This window comes from Neofelis nebulosa, chromosome 6 (genome assembly GCF_028018385.1).
Source record: "Neofelis nebulosa isolate mNeoNeb1 chromosome 6, mNeoNeb1.pri, whole genome shotgun sequence".
Lineage (NCBI taxonomy): Eukaryota > Metazoa > Chordata > Mammalia > Carnivora > Felidae > Neofelis > Neofelis nebulosa.
Window position 1 is genome coordinate 33,980,601 of NC_080787.1, and position 16,648 is coordinate 33,997,248.

The 16,648-nt window shown below is 51.1% G+C and overlaps 3 protein-coding genes across 4 annotated transcripts; 2 read left to right on the top strand and 1 right to left on the bottom strand.

Annotated features, from left to right (window-relative positions):
• Positions 1-36: 36 nt before the first annotated feature.
• Positions 37-4,123, top strand: CSNK2B (casein kinase 2 beta). The gene is made up of 7 exons (XM_058733347.1): positions 37-193; positions 804-886; positions 1,603-1,705; positions 2,276-2,391; positions 2,838-2,913; positions 3,061-3,250; positions 3,891-4,123. Exons 2-7 carry the CDS (start codon positions 815-817, stop codon positions 3,979-3,981), a joined length of 648 nt encoding a protein of 215 aa, XP_058589330.1. The 5' UTR covers positions 37-193; positions 804-814; the 3' UTR covers positions 3,982-4,123.
• A 145-nt stretch (positions 4,124-4,268) lies between these two features.
• LY6G5B (lymphocyte antigen 6 family member G5B) lies at positions 4,269-10,364 on the top strand. 2 transcript variants are annotated; one of them, XM_058733346.1, is made up of 3 exons: positions 4,269-5,027; positions 5,176-5,304; positions 9,264-10,364. In XM_058733346.1, exons 1-3 carry the CDS (start codon positions 4,907-4,909, stop codon positions 9,629-9,631), a joined length of 618 nt encoding a protein of 205 aa, XP_058589329.1. In that variant the 5' UTR covers positions 4,269-4,906; the 3' UTR covers positions 9,632-10,364. The 2 variants fall into 2 exon arrangements, with proteins under 2 accessions (XP_058589329.1, XP_058589328.1); XM_058733345.1 differs by lacking the exon at positions 9,264-10,364 and adding an exon at positions 5,598-6,672.
• Positions 9,394-16,044, bottom strand: LY6G5C (lymphocyte antigen 6 family member G5C). The gene is made up of 5 exons (XM_058736133.1): positions 15,980-16,044; positions 14,904-15,003; positions 13,975-14,086; positions 12,723-12,890; positions 9,394-9,902 (listed from the first exon to the last, which is right to left on the bottom strand). The coding sequence occupies exons 1-5, from the start codon at positions 16,042-16,044 to the stop codon at positions 9,739-9,741; spliced, it is 609 nt and encodes a 202-aa protein (XP_058592116.1). The 3' UTR covers positions 9,394-9,738.
• Positions 16,045-16,648: the final 604 nt, after the last annotated feature.

Consider the following 16,648-nt stretch of genomic DNA (forward strand, 5'->3'; position numbering starts at 1 on the left):
ATCTCCCGGCGTTCGCTGCGGCGCCCGACCCTTGGCGCTTGCGCGTTGCCCTCTCCCCACCCTCCCCGATTTCCACTCCCCCCACCCCACTTCGCCTGCCGCGGTTGGGTCCGCGGCCTGCGTTGTAGCCGTCGCGGTTTCTTGGAAGCGGCAGCTCCCCTCCCCCACCCTGGTCCCGGTCCCCGTCCAGCCGGTGAGTCTGAGGTAGTCGCCGCGCCTAGCCCCCTGCCCTTAGGCGCGGCACATGGGGTCTCCGCGCCTTGATGTGGGGGTGGGGAAGGAAGTGACCCGGTCCGGAACCGGGGGAGAGAGGGATGGCCTGAGGGGCGGAGGTGGCATGTGGGGACTCCTGTGAAAGGGACTTCACGGCCACCCCCAGGCCATGAGAGAAAAAGGGTCCCAGCTCTTGCACGGAAAGGATAAACTTCGGGACCCTTGGGAAAGGCGCCAGGGACATGCAGAGACCGTCGGGGTAGGGAGCTCGAGCCTGGGGCTCTGCTGGAGTTGACAGGAAGGGAGAGTGGGCTGGTCTTCTGGAGCGATAGGGATGTGGGTAGGACTGGTGGGTCAAGACCTGTCGGTTTCTTGAAAGCGGTGGGACTCCAAAGAATCTCTGATCTCAGAGAAAAGGGGCTGAGATGTGAATAAGAGGGGCCGGAGAGAGGTGCTCTAGAGTCTGGGATCCTTTAAGAAAAGGTTGCCCCAAATTCTTCCATGGTTAGAGATCTAACTGTGGGAGGAGGGAGGATACCAGAGGTAGGGTGGGAGAGCTTGGACTTAACTTACACTCTCTTTTTTCCCAGCTGACGTGAAGATGAGCAGCTCAGAGGAGGTGTCCTGGATTTCCTGGTTCTGTGGGCTCCGTGGCAATGAATTCTTCTGTGAAGTGAGTTCTCAGTCTCCCAGCCGTCTCTACACAAAGTTTGGCATTATATTTTCCCACATATTTAGCTTCCACACGCTTCTCTTACAGGCTTCCATAGAAACTTTTCCTGTCAAGGAAGAGTCCCGTCAGTAACTCCCCTCACTAATTTGTGAAGTGGCAAGACTTCCCAGGTCCCAAACCTGTTACCCTCTGTAACATGGGACAAGTCAACCCTTTTATTGTTATTAAAGTTATTATTAGACTGGTACTGGGAGTGCTTCCTTTTGGGGTCTATTAGAATTAAAATGTCACATGTGAAAATGCTTTGTAATGTGGAAAGTTGTCTACTGATAATATAAAGGGTCGTAACTATCCACAGGACCGAAGCTGTTGAGTCTCCACTTTCCTTAGAGACCTAGCTGCTCTTAAGGAGAGGACAAAACTGGTTCCTAGGGATGAGGGCAGGAGTAGGAACAGGGCTTTTGAAAGGAATGTGTCTTTAAGTAGGAGATTGTTGTAGCTGCTTATCTGTAGAAAAGAAAAGCCAAAGCTTTTATGGGAAGACTATGTATCTGAACTGGGGAGAGAGACTCAAGTACTTCTGCTGAGTTGGGGTTGAAAAATAAGGGGAAACCAAAGCAGTTGTGTTAAGAATAAGGCACCCGTTAGAGCAACGTGCCCAAGTCAAAGCTGAGGATTCTGCTGTGGGTTTCATCTTGACTTCTACATCCTGACAGGTGGATGAAGACTACATCCAGGACAAATTCAACCTCACTGGACTCAATGAGCAGGTGCCTCACTATCGACAAGCTCTAGATATGATCTTGGACCTGGAGCCTGGTGAGGCACCCTCAGTGTTGTTTAGTGTGTATATGTTCGTGGTTTTGTTTTTTATTTTTTGTTTTTTTCATGTTCCTGTTTATCTGCTTCTTGGATTTCCATATTTCCTTTTGGTTCTCTGTCTTTATCCAAAGTCCCCTACTTCATTTTGGTCTCCCATCTGACTCTTGCCCAGTTTTGTGACTTACACCTCCTGTTCCCACACTCTGGTCCTGTAACTTGGCTCTGTCTCCTAATGCTAGTTTCTCCTTGGGTCACCTTTCCTGCTTTTTTTTTTTTTGCCTTGCACCTTTCAGTTTCATCTTCTGCGTTGACATCTTTGCATTTATGTGTTGAGGCGGGGTTGGGAGGGAGAGAGAGCAGAAGCTGAAGAGATGTGGAAAGAAGGCAGAGCTGCCTTGGGTTGGTGGAAGGGTCAGAGGCCCAGGTTTCTGGGTCAAATGCTCAGGTGATGGGTGACTTAAAGATGGGTGCGGGGCGCACGGACTAGCTGGCAATCCCTGGCAGTGGGTGGGGCATCTAAGAAAGCTGTAAGACAAGTGGTTGCAATTGGCCGGGGCTATGTTTCAGATGAAGAGCTGGAAGACAACCCCAACCAGAGCGACCTGATTGAGCAGGCAGCCGAGATGCTTTATGGATTGATCCACGCCCGCTATATCCTCACCAACCGTGGCATCGCCCAGATGGTGAGGCCTCTGCTCCCACTTGACTCCTCTGAGGCAATAAGGGAAACAGAGGTTCCTGCAGCACAGGAGTCAAACGTTTCAACCTTGTCAAGGAATGTAGCCGAGAAGAGGGGAAGAACCCCACAACCTGGCCCTGGGAATTAAATCCTAATTGGGGTTTGTGCTGATTGAGGTGTTTTTGGGGAGGGAGACATGACCTTGGACAGGGAGTTGTTGCAGTCTGCCTTTTCCTTAGGGAACAAACAGCAAATGGCTCTGATGGTCTGTACCCTGCCTAACTGGAGGAAAGGAAGCAGGGGAGTATGAGGGCCTCTCTGGGCCTGCTTAGAACGGGTCTCTGGACAGAGGCAGGAGTTGGGGACAGAGTGACGTGGCTTGGGCTGAGGAGGGGATTGCCTCTTCTCTTCGAACCTACCCACCAACCCCTTTCATTTTATTCACCTCAGTTGGAAAAGTACCAGCAAGGAGACTTTGGCTACTGTCCCCGTGTGTACTGTGAGAATCAGCCAATGCTTCCCATCGGTGAGTGTTAGAGAAGGGGAAGGAGGCCACATCAAATGGCAGGTCCTCTGGGAAGGAGTTGGGGTTCAGCAAGTCGGGGCCTCTGTGTGGGAGGGAGGTTGGGCAGGGTTGGGGATGCCCGGCCTGCTGAGTCTGGCTGTCTCCCAGGCCTTTCGGACATCCCAGGTGAGGCCATGGTGAAGCTCTACTGCCCCAAGTGCATGGACGTGTACACACCCAAGTCATCGAGGCACCATCACACGGACGGCGCCTACTTCGGCACCGGTTTCCCTCACATGCTCTTCATGGTGCACCCTGAGTACCGGCCCAAACGGCCCGCCAACCAGTTTGTGCCCAGGTGGGGAGCAGGGCTAGAGTCACCACGGGTCAAAGGAAAGGTTCGGGATTCCCCAGAGAGAAGGGAGGACAGGGCATGGTCCTTTCTTGAGGTTTGCTTCTCCCACAGCGAGTGACCTTGGGGAAGGTATTTGATTGCCTGTGCCTCAGTTCCCTTATCCATGAAACGGGGGTGATGACAGTACCTGCCCGATAGAGTGTATTTAAATATACCTGACAGAGTATATTTAAATAATGAGTTGTTTTGAATAATATTCGGCACTGGAAGTACCATTTAAACGATAACTTTTTGCCATCATCTCGGGCGCTCAGCCTTTTGCCAGGAGAAAGTGTGGTTTATCTTTCTGGAACATCATGTGTACTGGGAAGAACAGTTTGGTGTTCTGTTGAAACAAGTGCACACAGAAGCAAGCAGTCACGTTCCTGTATGTGTGTGTATGTTTACGTATATCCTAGAGTGAGTTTTAATGGCTATTTAAGGTATATTTCCCAGTATTCTGGAGGGAAGATGTTTGGGAACCACTGTCCTTAAGCACTTAGCAGACCCATGGAGAAGCTGGGGCGGGGAGGGGGAAATGCAGGCCACTGGCAGGGCCAGAGTGGGGCTGACCCTACTGCCTCTGATCTGTGCCCTGGCCCAGGCTCTACGGTTTCAAGATCCATCCAATGGCCTACCAGCTGCAGCTCCAAGCCGCCAGCAACTTCAAGAGCCCAGTCAAGACGATTCGCTGATTCCCCACCCAACCTGTCCCTCTGCCTTTAACACCTCTATTCCTTTGCTGCCACCCTTTCAGGAACCCTCTATGGTTTTTAGTTTAAATTAAAGGAGTCATTATTGTGGTGGGAATATGAAATAAAGTGGAAGAAAAGGCCATGAGCTGGTCTGCTGGTGCTTGGGGATGGGGGATGGGAGGGTAGTGCTGTGCTTGATCCCAGGGGCCCTCATGGCCCAGCCCACCCTCAAGTTGAAAACCAGCACAGATTTGTGCCCAGTGGATTTGGGTGATGTTTTTAGCAGTAGAACAGAACTTCTAGTAGTGGATGCGGAGATGTGCAAGGTCACATGGAAAAGACCTAGGGGAAAATCCACTTTCAAAGACTGGAGACATAATTCGTTCTTTTTTGGCCACCTATGGCTGTACATTTATACTGTAAGGAGCATAATAAACAAAATATTTCGGTTTTGATTTTACAGGGAAAGTGGTCCTGAAATAAATAGAACGGTAAGGGGTGGAAAGAGGGACAAGGTCCAGAGTTGCTGCTGGGTGGTGTCTGTGCGCCCCCTCTTGGGGGAGCTGACACGCTCATCTCAGAAGGACAGGGACCCTGGGCGCCTGGCCCAAGGTTTCCCAGCACGGTAGGGACTCGCTGTATGTGTGGGGAGGACAGCAGGTGGTACCAGAGACAGACACTGGTCCATGGACCGTTGAGGTGTGGGAATAGATCTTTTCAGGGCATGAGAGAGACAGACAACTGGATAAAGGCCCAGGTGTTGTTCTTGTGTAGGCCACTGTTCCCACGTCCAGGAACCTGACCTTGTGGGTGAGGACATGCCGTCCCTCCAGCCAAGTTAATAACTTCCTCCCCCAGCCAAGGAATATAGCTCTGCGTCTACAGCAGCTCCTGCTCAAACTATCAAAATCACCCTGCAAGGAACATGGTCACAGGAAGGTGGGATTTCAGGATACCCCTCAGGGACTGCCCTTCTCAGAATTCCATCATGAAGTTCCATGTACTTGTAGGTGTGCTGGTCATGGTGGGCTTCGCAGTGGGAAAGGGTAAGTGGGGCCCAGGGGCAAGGAGGGAGGAGTGACTGAGTCCAGGAAGGGCGGGGGGTGCTGTAGCCCTCGGTTCACAGGCTCCCTGCAAGGCAGAGAACTTGGAATGAGCCAACATTCCCATCCTTCCTGTTTTCTGCTTCCCCAGCTCCTGTTTCTGAAGTCCGGACCTGTCACCTCTGCCTCTTAGAAGACCCTTCTACAGGGTGCATTTCAGGCTCAGAGAAGTGCACCATCAGTAGCTCGTCGCCATGCATGGTGATAACCATCTATTATGGTGAGTCAAGTCCCAGGAGGGAGCTGCTGGTGGGATAGCCCGTGGCTTGGTCTCCTCTCCTTTCATAGATGAGGGCTGCTTAGGGCCTGGGGTGCAAGAAGAAGACAGGAGGATCCTGAAAAGAGGAGTCTGGGGTTCTCGGGGGTCAGCTAAGCCAATTTTTCTGGCCCATTCTGAAGGAGTCTGGGCTAGAAGTCAGGTCTGGATGAGGGATGGGGGGAGTCTACGGTGAGGATACCAGGTTTGGGGACCATGGGAGGCAGCAGGGGTATTAGCTGTTCCCTCTTCTCCAGATACCAAGATACGTTTCTTCATCCGAGGCTGTGGACAGTACAATTCTTACCGCTGCCAGGAAAAACGCAATACCTACTTCTCGGAGTACTGGTACCAGGCCCAGTGCTGCCAGTACGATTACTGCAACTCCTGGTCCAGCCCCCAGCTCCAGAGCTCCCTGCCTGATCCCCCTGCTGGGGCCTTGGCCCTACCCCTGTCAGAGTCCCAAATCCAGTGGTTCTACAAGGCTCTGAACCTCTCACTGCCCCTACCCACCTTCCGTGCTGGGAAGGAGCCGGAAGGCCTCGACCCCCTGGCCACCCTGCCCCTGAACCTGAGCTTGTCCATCGCTGACCTGTGCCACATATACTTATCTCTCAACAGCTCAGGACTTTTGGTTCTTCCCTGGGCTGGGCCCTGATGCCTTACCCTTCTTGGATTTTACTCTTCCACCATCTCTCTCCTAACACCCCAGCACCTAGTGCTGCCCTCCTAGAACACCCACATTCTCTGGTCTGTGATTTTTCAGGCCTCCCTTCCTCTGTGCTTCCAGCATCTGTATGGCTTTGGTTTCATTTCCTTCCCAGAAACCGCTGTGGCCCTGCACCAGTACTCTTCTTTCTCCTAGAAAATACCAAGTTCACTTTCTGCCCAGGTTGACCTAGGGAAGGCACAGTGGTTTCCTCGTGCCTTTCCCATCTTCTGAGTCCATCAGCCCCCTCATCTTTCCAATCCCCTGTCAGTCCGGCCACCTGCTATCTCCATTCAGGTCTGGTTGTAGATTGCAGCCCATGCCTATCTTAAGACCCAGACTGAAGTTGTAGCAAGAAGAATGAAGCGTAGACATCTGTGCTGATTTCCTGACTAGGCACTCTGGTGTCCCTACTTCACTGCCTCCACCTCTACTCCTGCCCTGGTTTCCTGCTTCTCTCCTTTTGCCACCGTCTCTGGCCTCCTCAGCCCCACTTCACATCACTGAGTCCTGACACCCACTTCCATAGGTTCCAGGGGAGAGGAGAGGTGAGGGTCTGCCCTGCTCTGCACTATATCTCCCGCTTACTCTCCAGAACCTCCACAATAAATGGACTGGGCTAAGTCTGTGTCACACTGTTGATGGGGTCAGGCTCAGATATGGACAAGTGTAGACCTGTTAAAGTTAATTGGGCATGGGGAGCAAACAGTTTACAGCCTGGCCCACTCCACTTGGCCTTTGTGGCTTTCTCATGGCCTGCCCCCAAAGGGCTTGTATCCATCCACCTTCTGATTAGCTAGGACTTCTCCCAGCCTTTAACTTACTCCACAGGGGCACCTGTCTGGCTCAGTCAGTAGAGCATGTGACTCAATCTTGGGGTTATAAGTTTGGACTCCACATTGGGTGTAGAGATTACTTAAAATCTTTAACAAAACAAAACCACAAAACTTTGCCCTACAAAACCTAGAGAATTAAACCCTGGTTACATTGGCTTTTCCATCTAACAGAGGAGGAAAAACTCTCCTTTAAACCAGAAAAACTCAGGAGCAAACCAAAGAATCCAGGCCTGTATCTGAGAGTCCCCTGGTGCTGAGGAACCTGGGTTCTTGCCTGTTCTTTTAGGATCCTGGCACCCAGGACCACCTCTTTAGGGAGCTAGGTTTGGGGGTTGGGGATGTTCAGAAATTATACAGGTGAGGCTGCAGTTTAGGTCTTTGATTTTAATGTTTTGTTTTTGGAAAACTACAAGCCTACAGAAAACAGTAGTGCATATTCATAACTTTTTTCATACATGCAGTTAAACACACTGTTCTGGGTGTGGTGTTATTGAGTACAGCCGGGTGCCCACCCTTCTGAATCTCACAACCCAGTGCTGGGGTTGTGAAACCTTTTTCTAAAAAGCAGTGTGCACTTTGTGGTTGGGGGGCCCAATTCCAGCTCCTCTGCCACTTGGGTAAGTTGGTTTCTGTCTCACCTTGGTCACCTGTCAAGGAGGGATAGTACCTCCTAGGATTGAGAGAATGCATGTGTGTGTGCACAGGTGAAAATTAAAGCCTCAAAAATAGACACATGGGACAAAGGTACCTACAGATTGTAGCATTTATGTATATATGTATTACTACTACTTAAAAAAAAATGTTTGTTGGGGCGCCTGGGTGGCGCAGTCGGTTAAGCGTCCGACTTCAGCCAGGTCACGATCTCGCGGTCCGTGAGTTCGAGCCCCGCGTCAGGCTCTGGGCTGATGGCTCGGAGCCTGGAGCCTGTTTCCGATTCTGTGTCTCCCTCTCTCTCTCTGCCCCTCCCTCGTTCATGCTCTGTCTCTCTCTGTCCCATAAATAAATAAAAAACGTTGAAAAAAAAAAAATTTAAAAAAAAAAAGAAAAAAAAATTTAAAAAAAAAAATAATAAAAATAAAAATTAAAAAAATAAATAAATAAATAAATAAAAAAAAATGTTTGTTTATACTGGCGCCTGGATGACTCAGTTGGTTAAACATCCGACTCTTGGTTTCAGCCCAGGTCATGATCTCACAGTTCGTGAGATTGAGCCCCACGTCGGCTCTGCTGACAGCATGGAGCCTGCTTGGGATTCTCTGTGTCTCTCTCTGCCCCTCCCCCACTCATTCTCTCCCCTCACCTCTCAAATCCATAAACTTAAAAAATAAAATAACACTTTTATTCATTTTGACAGAGAGAGAATCCCAAGTAGGCTCTGTGTTGGCAGCACAGAGCCCAATGGCAGGGCTCAAACTCACACCACGAGATCATGACCTGAGCCAAAACCCAAGAGTCAGATGCTTAACCAACTGAGCCACCTAGGTGCCCCACTACTTTTTAAAGTAATCTCTATCCCCAATGTGGGGCTTGACTCACTACCCCGAGTTCAAGAGTCACATGCTCTACCAACTGAGCCAGCCAGACACCCCTGGCCTATTTTTAAGCCTCTGCTAAAACATACCAAAGCTTACACATACCATAATGTGGGTTTTTCTAAACTTCACACCCGGATTACCAGTCCTCAAGTCACTATAAAGGCCTATATCAGCACCCAAAGCAACCTTCGTGCACCCTCCCAGCCACTTCTAACTTGGGTAGCCACTGTCCTGAGTTGTAGCTGCTTAGAGGAATTTTGTCTGTGTGCTTGGTACAAAGGGCATCATGCAGCATATACTCTTACACAACATTTTGCACATATGTTAGCAGAGATCCCTGGCCCTTTAAATAGCCTATGCTCTGGCAGGAAACCCCAATATTAATTGGTAGGTCAGAGAGCAGTGGGGGGGGGGTGTACAAAAATAAGTACAAACCTTCAGTGTGCCCCCCTGTCTGGGCCCACTTTCCCCCCATCATCTCTGACTTCAGTGTAGAAGTCTAGGTTTATACAGCTCTAGCAAGTCGAACTAGAGGATGGTCTCAGAGGCTGAGGAACCCAAGGCCCAAGATTCGGCAGTAACTTCCCACATGGTCCTTGAGGGAAGCTGAGCCTGGGTTCCGGCCAGGGCTCCACTAGATCTAGCGGCTCTTCCACAGGGTGCTTCCCGCCCCCCCCTCCCTGGGCCTGGTCCCAGGCCTCATAGCTCCACTCCCGTCAGCCCTCACCTCCCACGCCGTGGACCTCCCCCCACCCAGGCCCCACATAGCACTGCCAAGGGTGCCCACTGCCCTTTTGCCCTTCACCACAGAAAGGCTTCCAGTTCTTCACCTTTTGTGCCTAGAGCTGAATCCAAGACATGGAGGCCGGGCAGAAGCAGAGCTCAACAGAGCTGGGAGCCCCGAGGTGGGGCAGTCAGGTGGGACCTCAGCTTTCCTCAGCCTCCACCACTATCAGAAGAGAGAGACGAGCTCTACAGTTTGTACACCAATTTATTTGGGAGGAACACCTGGGGACTTGAGGCTAGAGAGGCCCATGGTGGGAGAAGGGGCAAAGCAAGGCCAAGAAGCAGCTGAGAGATGGGAGGAGAGAAGAGTAAAGCCACCAAACCGTGAGAACTTGAAGGGAAAACTCAGAGAATTCTGGAGAGGGGACCTGGGGGAGGGGCTGAGTGGGAAGAGGGGTGTTGGGTGTCAGCTAGGAGGCCGATAGGGCCGGTAAAAGGGACTAGAAGTTGTTCTGGCTCTGCCACCCAGATGGAAATCAGGAAGATGGATGGTAACTAGCAGGGTTTTATTCTAAAAGTCTCTGCAGAAGTTCTAAGGAATATAGAACACTCTGTTCTGAGGGTTATTGCAGAACTCCAGGAAGCAGCATCGAGAAAATATCCAGAAGCCAAACACTGGAGAAGAGCGGGTATACGAACAATCACTCATCTGCTCCTTGCGGCGGCAGTCACTCACCATGATGTCAGAACCACTGCCTGGGGAAGGATGGCAGCCACCAGTGATACAGACATCTCAGGTCCCAGGCACAATCCCAGACTCTTCCATCCCCTCCCTCCACATGGACTTACCATCACTGATCCCACACCCTTCCCTGACCCCCCCCCCCCAAATGCTAAGATTCCTGGAACTGGACAGGGGCAGGGAATGCCAGGGAGTCACCAGCTATGGATCCCGTGGAAGGTTGGTGGGAAAGAACCATTCAAAATAAAGTGATGCGGGGCACCTGGGTGACTCGGTTGGTTAAGCATCCGACTTTGGCTCAGGCCATGGTCTCACAGTTCGTGAGTTCAAGCCCCGCATCTGGCGCTGTGCTGACAGCTCAGAGCCTGGAGCCTGCTTCAGATTCTGTATCTCCCTCTCTCTGCCCCTCTCCCACTTGTGCTCTCTCTGTCTCTCTCTCTCAAAAATAAATAAATATTAAAAAGTTTTTTAAAATACAGTGATGGTTGGAGGGGGCTGAGTTGGGTCTTGCTGGGGGAGAACCAGCACTTCAGCTGGGACCATATAAAAAAAAGATGGGAGCTGTATTGGAGGTCAGATTGCAAAGAAAAGGTGTTTATCATCATTTTATGGAACAAAAGTAAGAGAAGATGGTATCTCTTGCTATTATATATATATTAGAGGGGGGAAAAATGTGTTCACAGGGACATTCATTCCTGCCCTGCTTGAGAGAGGAAAAAATTAGAAGCAACCTACAGATCCGTCAATAATGGGATTGTCAAACTCTGCTATGCCCGTGCCATGGAGAACCATGCAGCAGGTCAGAAGAACAGGGAAGCTGTTTACAAACTGATATGGAAACTTAAAATTCCCATGACTGTTCATTTTAAAAAACCAAGTGCAGGGTGCCAGGGTGGCTGAGTCAGTTGAGTATCTGACGCTTGATTTTGGCTCAGATCGTGGTCCTGGGGTCATGGGATCGAGGCCCATGTTGGTCTCTGTGCTGATTGTGGGGCCTACTTAGGATTCTCTCTCTCTCTCTCTCTCTCTCTCTCTCTCTCTCTCTCTCTCTCTCCACCCCCCCACTCTCTTCCTCCCTCACTCCCTCTGTCTCTACCTCTCTCTCTCAAAAATAAATAAATAGATGATAGATAGATAGATAGATAGATAGATAGAGGCACCTGGGTGGCTCAGTCAGTTAAGCATCTGATTTCAGCTCCGGCCATGATCTCGTGGTTTGTGAGTTCAAGCCCTGCATTGGGCTCTGTGCTGACAGCTCAGAGCCTGGAACCTGCTTCAGATTCTCTCTCTCTCTCTCTCTCTCTCTCTCTCTCTCTCCGCCCCCCCTCTAAATAAACATTTTAAAAAGTTTTTAATAAATAAAAAATTAATAAAAATGTATAAAAAGCAAGTGCACACCAGTGTTTACAGTGGTATGCTACTGTTTATGGAGGAAAGAAAAAGAGGTGAAACAACATTTGCGTAGAGTGAGATGTACACAGAAAGGATATCAAGAATGTGGAAAGATGTGGGGCATCTGGCTCGCTCAGTCAGTAGAGCATGTGACTCTTGATCTCAGGGTTGTAAGTTCGAGCTCCACATTGGGTGTAGGGATTACTTAAAAATGAAAAAAAAAAATCTTTAGGAAAAAAAAGAGAATAGGAAGATTAGTTTTGTGTTGTTTGTGCATGAGAGCTGGGTGGCTTGTGCCAGGAGTGGGAGGGAGACTTCTCTTTGATGCGGTTGAGTACTCTGATACTGAACCAAAAGCATAATGAAACGACTTGAATTTTAATTTGAAGGCAAGTTTATGCAGTGGTTGTTAAGAGCACCATCTCCGGAATCACCACAAATTGTGGTTCAGCTTCTAGGAGAGTTGGGCAAGATTTTGACCTTTCTGGGCATCTGTTTCCTCATCGGTAAAATGGGGATAACAATAATAAAAAACCTGTCTGAGAGGGTGGTAAGTGCTTAGAACAGTGCTGGCACATAATGTGTTCTGTGTTTGTTAAAAAGAGCGGAGGAGGGGCCCCCAGCTGCTCAGTCAGTAGAGCATAGGACTCCTTGATCTAGGAGTTGTGAGTTCAAGCCCCATGTTGGGCATTGAGCCCACTAAAAAAAGCAGGGGTGGAGGGCGGGGAGTGAGGGATCGTGTGGAAGAGCAGGCATGAGAAACAGGGACTGCAGTTTCAGGAAGTTGAAACTGAGGTGGAGCCGTCCAGAGGGCAATTTCACATGACAATTTGGCCTAACATTCAAATTCATAAGGAAGCAGAGCAAATCCTCTGGGGAGAGTGAAGTGGGAAGACAGCTAATGCCTAAATTTTGGTGAACATGAACCATTAGGGGTCTCCCTGAACAGACAGAGAGAAGGCAGCCTGAGGAGAAGCCAGGGGATCTAGTGATCACAAGCCTCCCCCACAAGGCCAGGTGCTGTAAGAAACGCATACGCCATGGGGCGCCTGGGTGGCTCAGTTGGTTGGGCGTCCGACTTCAGCTCAGGTCATGATCTCACGGTCTGTGAATTCGAGCCCCGCGTCGGGCTCTGTGCGGACAGCTCAGAGCCTGGAACCTGCTTCAGATTCTGTGTCTCCCTCTCTCTCTGCCCCTCTCCTGCTCTGCTCTGTCTCTCTGTCTCAAAAATAAATAAAAACATTAAAAAAAGAAACGTGGACACCAGCCAGCCCCATGAGGGAACAGGAGGGGTGGAAGTGGAGACAGAGAATGGCTCTGAAGGTGAGGAAGGAGAGAGCATGACGGAGCACTATCTAGGTAGGGGTTGTAGGAACCAGACTGTGGGGTACAGCTGAGAGGTGCAGCTCAGGAATGGGCCGGGCCAAGGACAAGCAGCTTACTGTTCTTTATGAGCAGAGTCATGCAGCTGCTGCCAGGGGGGGCAAGGCAGATGTCAGATCCCAGAAGGCATCCCAACTCCTTGGTCTCCAAGAGGCATCGATAGCAGCGCAGATATTTGGAGAACTGAGCTGGATGAGGGGGTTCCGGATTGACAGGATCAAAATTACCTAGAACACAGAGCAACACTGACTCCAACCCCACCTAATTTCCAGGCTGGTCAAGCCCATTCTTCCCTCCCCAGCTTCCCGTCTCAGAAAACCATGAAATCACCAGTTCTTTAAAACCATCTGGCTTAATCCTCTATCAGAGGTTTTCGTCAATGTTAAAACCTCCATTCTCTGCTCTTATACCTCCTGAAATAAGGAACTCGTTAAGGAATTCATTTACTCATTCAACATGTATTTTGAGGTACTACCATGTGCCCAGCACTCGGCAAGCTCCTAAGTTCAAAGACTAAGCAGAGGCAATTAATTCCAGCTCTGGGCAGTTCTGTGAGGACAGTTCTTCTTCTGGGACTTGGTTTCACAGTCCCCCCACCCCTATGGACCCCCTTTTGAATATACTTTCTTAATCTGTAATGTTCAGTGAAAACAAGAGTGCATCACCACAGGACAAGAGGAATCTATGCTTTGTGTGGACAGGAGACTTCGAGTGGCCCCCCATCACATTATCTGTTTGGTGGTCTAATCACTGGAAAGACCCATATTAAACTTTGTCCACCAAAGCCTTCCCCACCTACATGTATATATGCTCCCTCTTCCTCTTGTTCCAGGCCCAGATCACATGTCAGTGAGTCCCCAGACCCAGCAGAACACTTAGTGTGAGGCAGATACTGAACACTTTGAATCCTGTTTCTATATAGACGGTGTTTTGCAGTCATGTTGAGGAGGTTATCAGGCTAGATTCAGCCTTGTTCTACTGGGTGGATCCCGGTTCTGTTATCTAGCATGTTCACGGAATCCTCCCTATTCTGTACTGCCCCAAATTTAAATGGAGTCCTTTCAATATCTCCATTTAGGTCACTGCTGTTGAGACAGCCCTGGGGTAATAACTAGAGATCTCCCTCAGAGTGAACAGCAGTCCATTACCAGTCCCTAGACATTATCTCACCAAGTCCATCCATCCCATCTTTCTCTCTGCTTGGTTTTACCTGAGCATCCTGGGAAGATGTGCCCAAACAGACACCTGGTATCTGTGGGTCTCTCTATCCAGCAGACCAGGAGACCCTTCTGACCCCTTAGAGCCACTTACCAAACACCAAGCTCCTCATGACCAGCACTATTAAAAGGACCATGTACAGGGCTTGGGAGGTGCTATGAAGGCCCATGGGTTCCATACTCCGGCTACCTGCAGGGCCTGCTGCCTACTACCCTCCAGTTGGGGCTTATATTGGTGAAAGAGAAGTTGGCCAAGAGGAAAGAGAGAGGCAACACCCATTTGGGGTGGAAATCAGTGCCAGAACAGCCAGAGAAACAGAGTGTCCTCACCCACGGCCACTCTAAGACCTAACATCCTGGCTTGGGGACAGGACCCAGACAAAAGGGGAATGAGAGGGAAACTTTTTTTTCATATTTATTCTACAGAAGTTTACTGAATCACTGTATCAGGTGTTGGGGATACAACATTACACAAAATCCCTGCCCCACAGAGCTGTCTAGTGGGGGAGACAACAAACAATGATGGGGGGAGGGAGGGGGAAGGATGAGTACTTCCCGGGAGCACCTGGGCAGTCCTGAGCACTGACCAAAGGAGCAGCAAGATCAGAGTTCTGTTTGTAAAAGATTGCCGAGGCCGGGAAACCAGTTAGGAAGCTATTCCTGAGTCCAGTCACAAGATGGCGGCCTGGTCTGGCAGAAGAGAGGCAAGGAAAAGACGAATGAATCTGACATTTATTTAGAAGGAAGACTGGACAGATTTGCAGTTAGACTGAATATGGAAAGAGGAAAAGTGGGGGATAGGCTTACCCAAGGAGGTGATTGGTGGTACCATTTTTCAAGATGGGAACAACGTGGAACTGTCAGAAATCTAGAAGCGAGGACACCTGAGTCCCGACTGACCTATTCAGCCCAGTGGCCCCTGTGGGTTCCAGATAACTAGCCAGCACCTTTCCTTACGCCCCCTTTTACCCCACCCCGCCTAAGCTCCGCTGCAGGTCAGTGACTCTGATCTCCGGCGCCCACAAGGCTCTGGCGCCGGGCTTTCGTTCTCCGAGCCTGACTGCACTTCAGGGCTCCTAGGAGGAAGCGGGGGCGGCCCTCTGGCCACGCGCAGTTCTCTGCCCTGGGGGGGGGGGGAGTGGGGGGGAGTGGGGGGCTGGCTGGCAATGAAACCTGAGAAAACATGCCTGGCGTCAGACCTAGCCTTCCGCCCCTAACAGACGCCCAGAGCACCACGCGGCTTCCCCGGAAGGAGGTGCTGTGGCACCACCAACCCACTGGGCCGGAGGCTACGCCGCAACCAAAGAGCGGAGGTGGGCGTCCCAGGAGCCCCGCCCACGTCCTTTGCTGGGGGCCGCCTTTACTTGGGGGTTCGCCCGCTGAGCTCCTTCAAGCGACCAGCTCAGCACGCACCTCGCCAGGTCAGGGTCTCTGAGAGACTCAGGGTTTTCACTTTAAGGGTCGGGGGTGCTGTAGGAAGAGCTCGGCGTACAGGAGCGAACCACCTGCTCCAGTTTCTGGTCTGGAGGTTTGGGGTGCGGCCCTGAGGGAGGGCTCCCTGCTTACAGTCCCAGACCATCCGAGAATCATTTGGCCTCGGGGCGCTGATGGGGAAGATGGGAAGAAATGGACTCAGATTTGAGCCAAGAAAGACGGACAGGAAAGAAGGAATACGAAAGGAAAACGCACGCCACTGCGCGCCCAAGAGCCATGGGATAAATGAAATCAGACAATTGTATTATTGAAAAGTCGGAGTAATGAAGATTTGGGGAGGAGCGCCTGGCACCTGCATAAATGTCTGCTGAATGAACGACAGAGTGGTAGACAGAATCAGAGAGCGGAGGCTCCTCTTGAAGCGAACGGGGCAGAAAGGAGTTAGAAGGGAATTTCACAGCGTCCTCTGAACCCGGCCTCCGGATAGCCAGAGGGAAGATAAGGGCGGTATTTCGAGGCTGGGTTCGGTGCGAGCTAGAAGAGTGGTTCCACGGAAGGGGCGTGGCCTCAGGGCCATTAATCCAGTCCCAGTTTCATTTTGCTACTCCTCAGTCTAAACCGCTGGGCGCGGCCATTGCGCCTGCCGAGCCTGGTGAGTTCGTTGCCACGGTGATGGGCTTGGTGGAGGCTTTCCAGGGGTGAAGAGGCGGGGCGCTGCTGTAGTCGCCATGGTGATAGCAGCCGAGGACAGTTTCTGCGCGGAGTGCCTTGGGGACGCGGGTTACCGGTGGGGGTAAGCAGCCGAGTGACGAAACAAAGGAGGCAGGGCCCGAGGAGAGAATGCTACAGTCAGGGCTATGGGCGGGGCAAACAAGGGGGCGGGGAGCCAAGTTCTGTTCGCTGAGCAGCTGGACCAGGCGGTCTGGAGTGGAACTAGAGAGCAGCGATCTTTAACCCGCATATAAATGAATGAAAGAAAAAAAAAAAAAGACTTGGTTCCTGAGGGAGTTGGGATGGCTTGTTGGATGGATGAATGAACGGATAAGTACCTGGCCCTCACTCACTTGTGACAGCTGGGAGGGAAACACCTGACCCTCTCGGGGGAGTCGAGCAAATCCTCAGCCCAATCACCGAGCCCTGAGCCTACTCCCGCAACTCACACTGAAAGCAGCGCAGGGCGAGCCCGGGCCCAGCCCAGGGCCCACCTCTCCTTCCCAGGTTTCCTGCCCAGGTGTTAATCCTTCTTTGTCCCAGCCTCCATCCTCTCTCCCCGTGTACCCAGCTCCTCGGGGGCGCCTGGGCGTCCAGACCTTGCCTGGTGCCCAGTAAGGCAA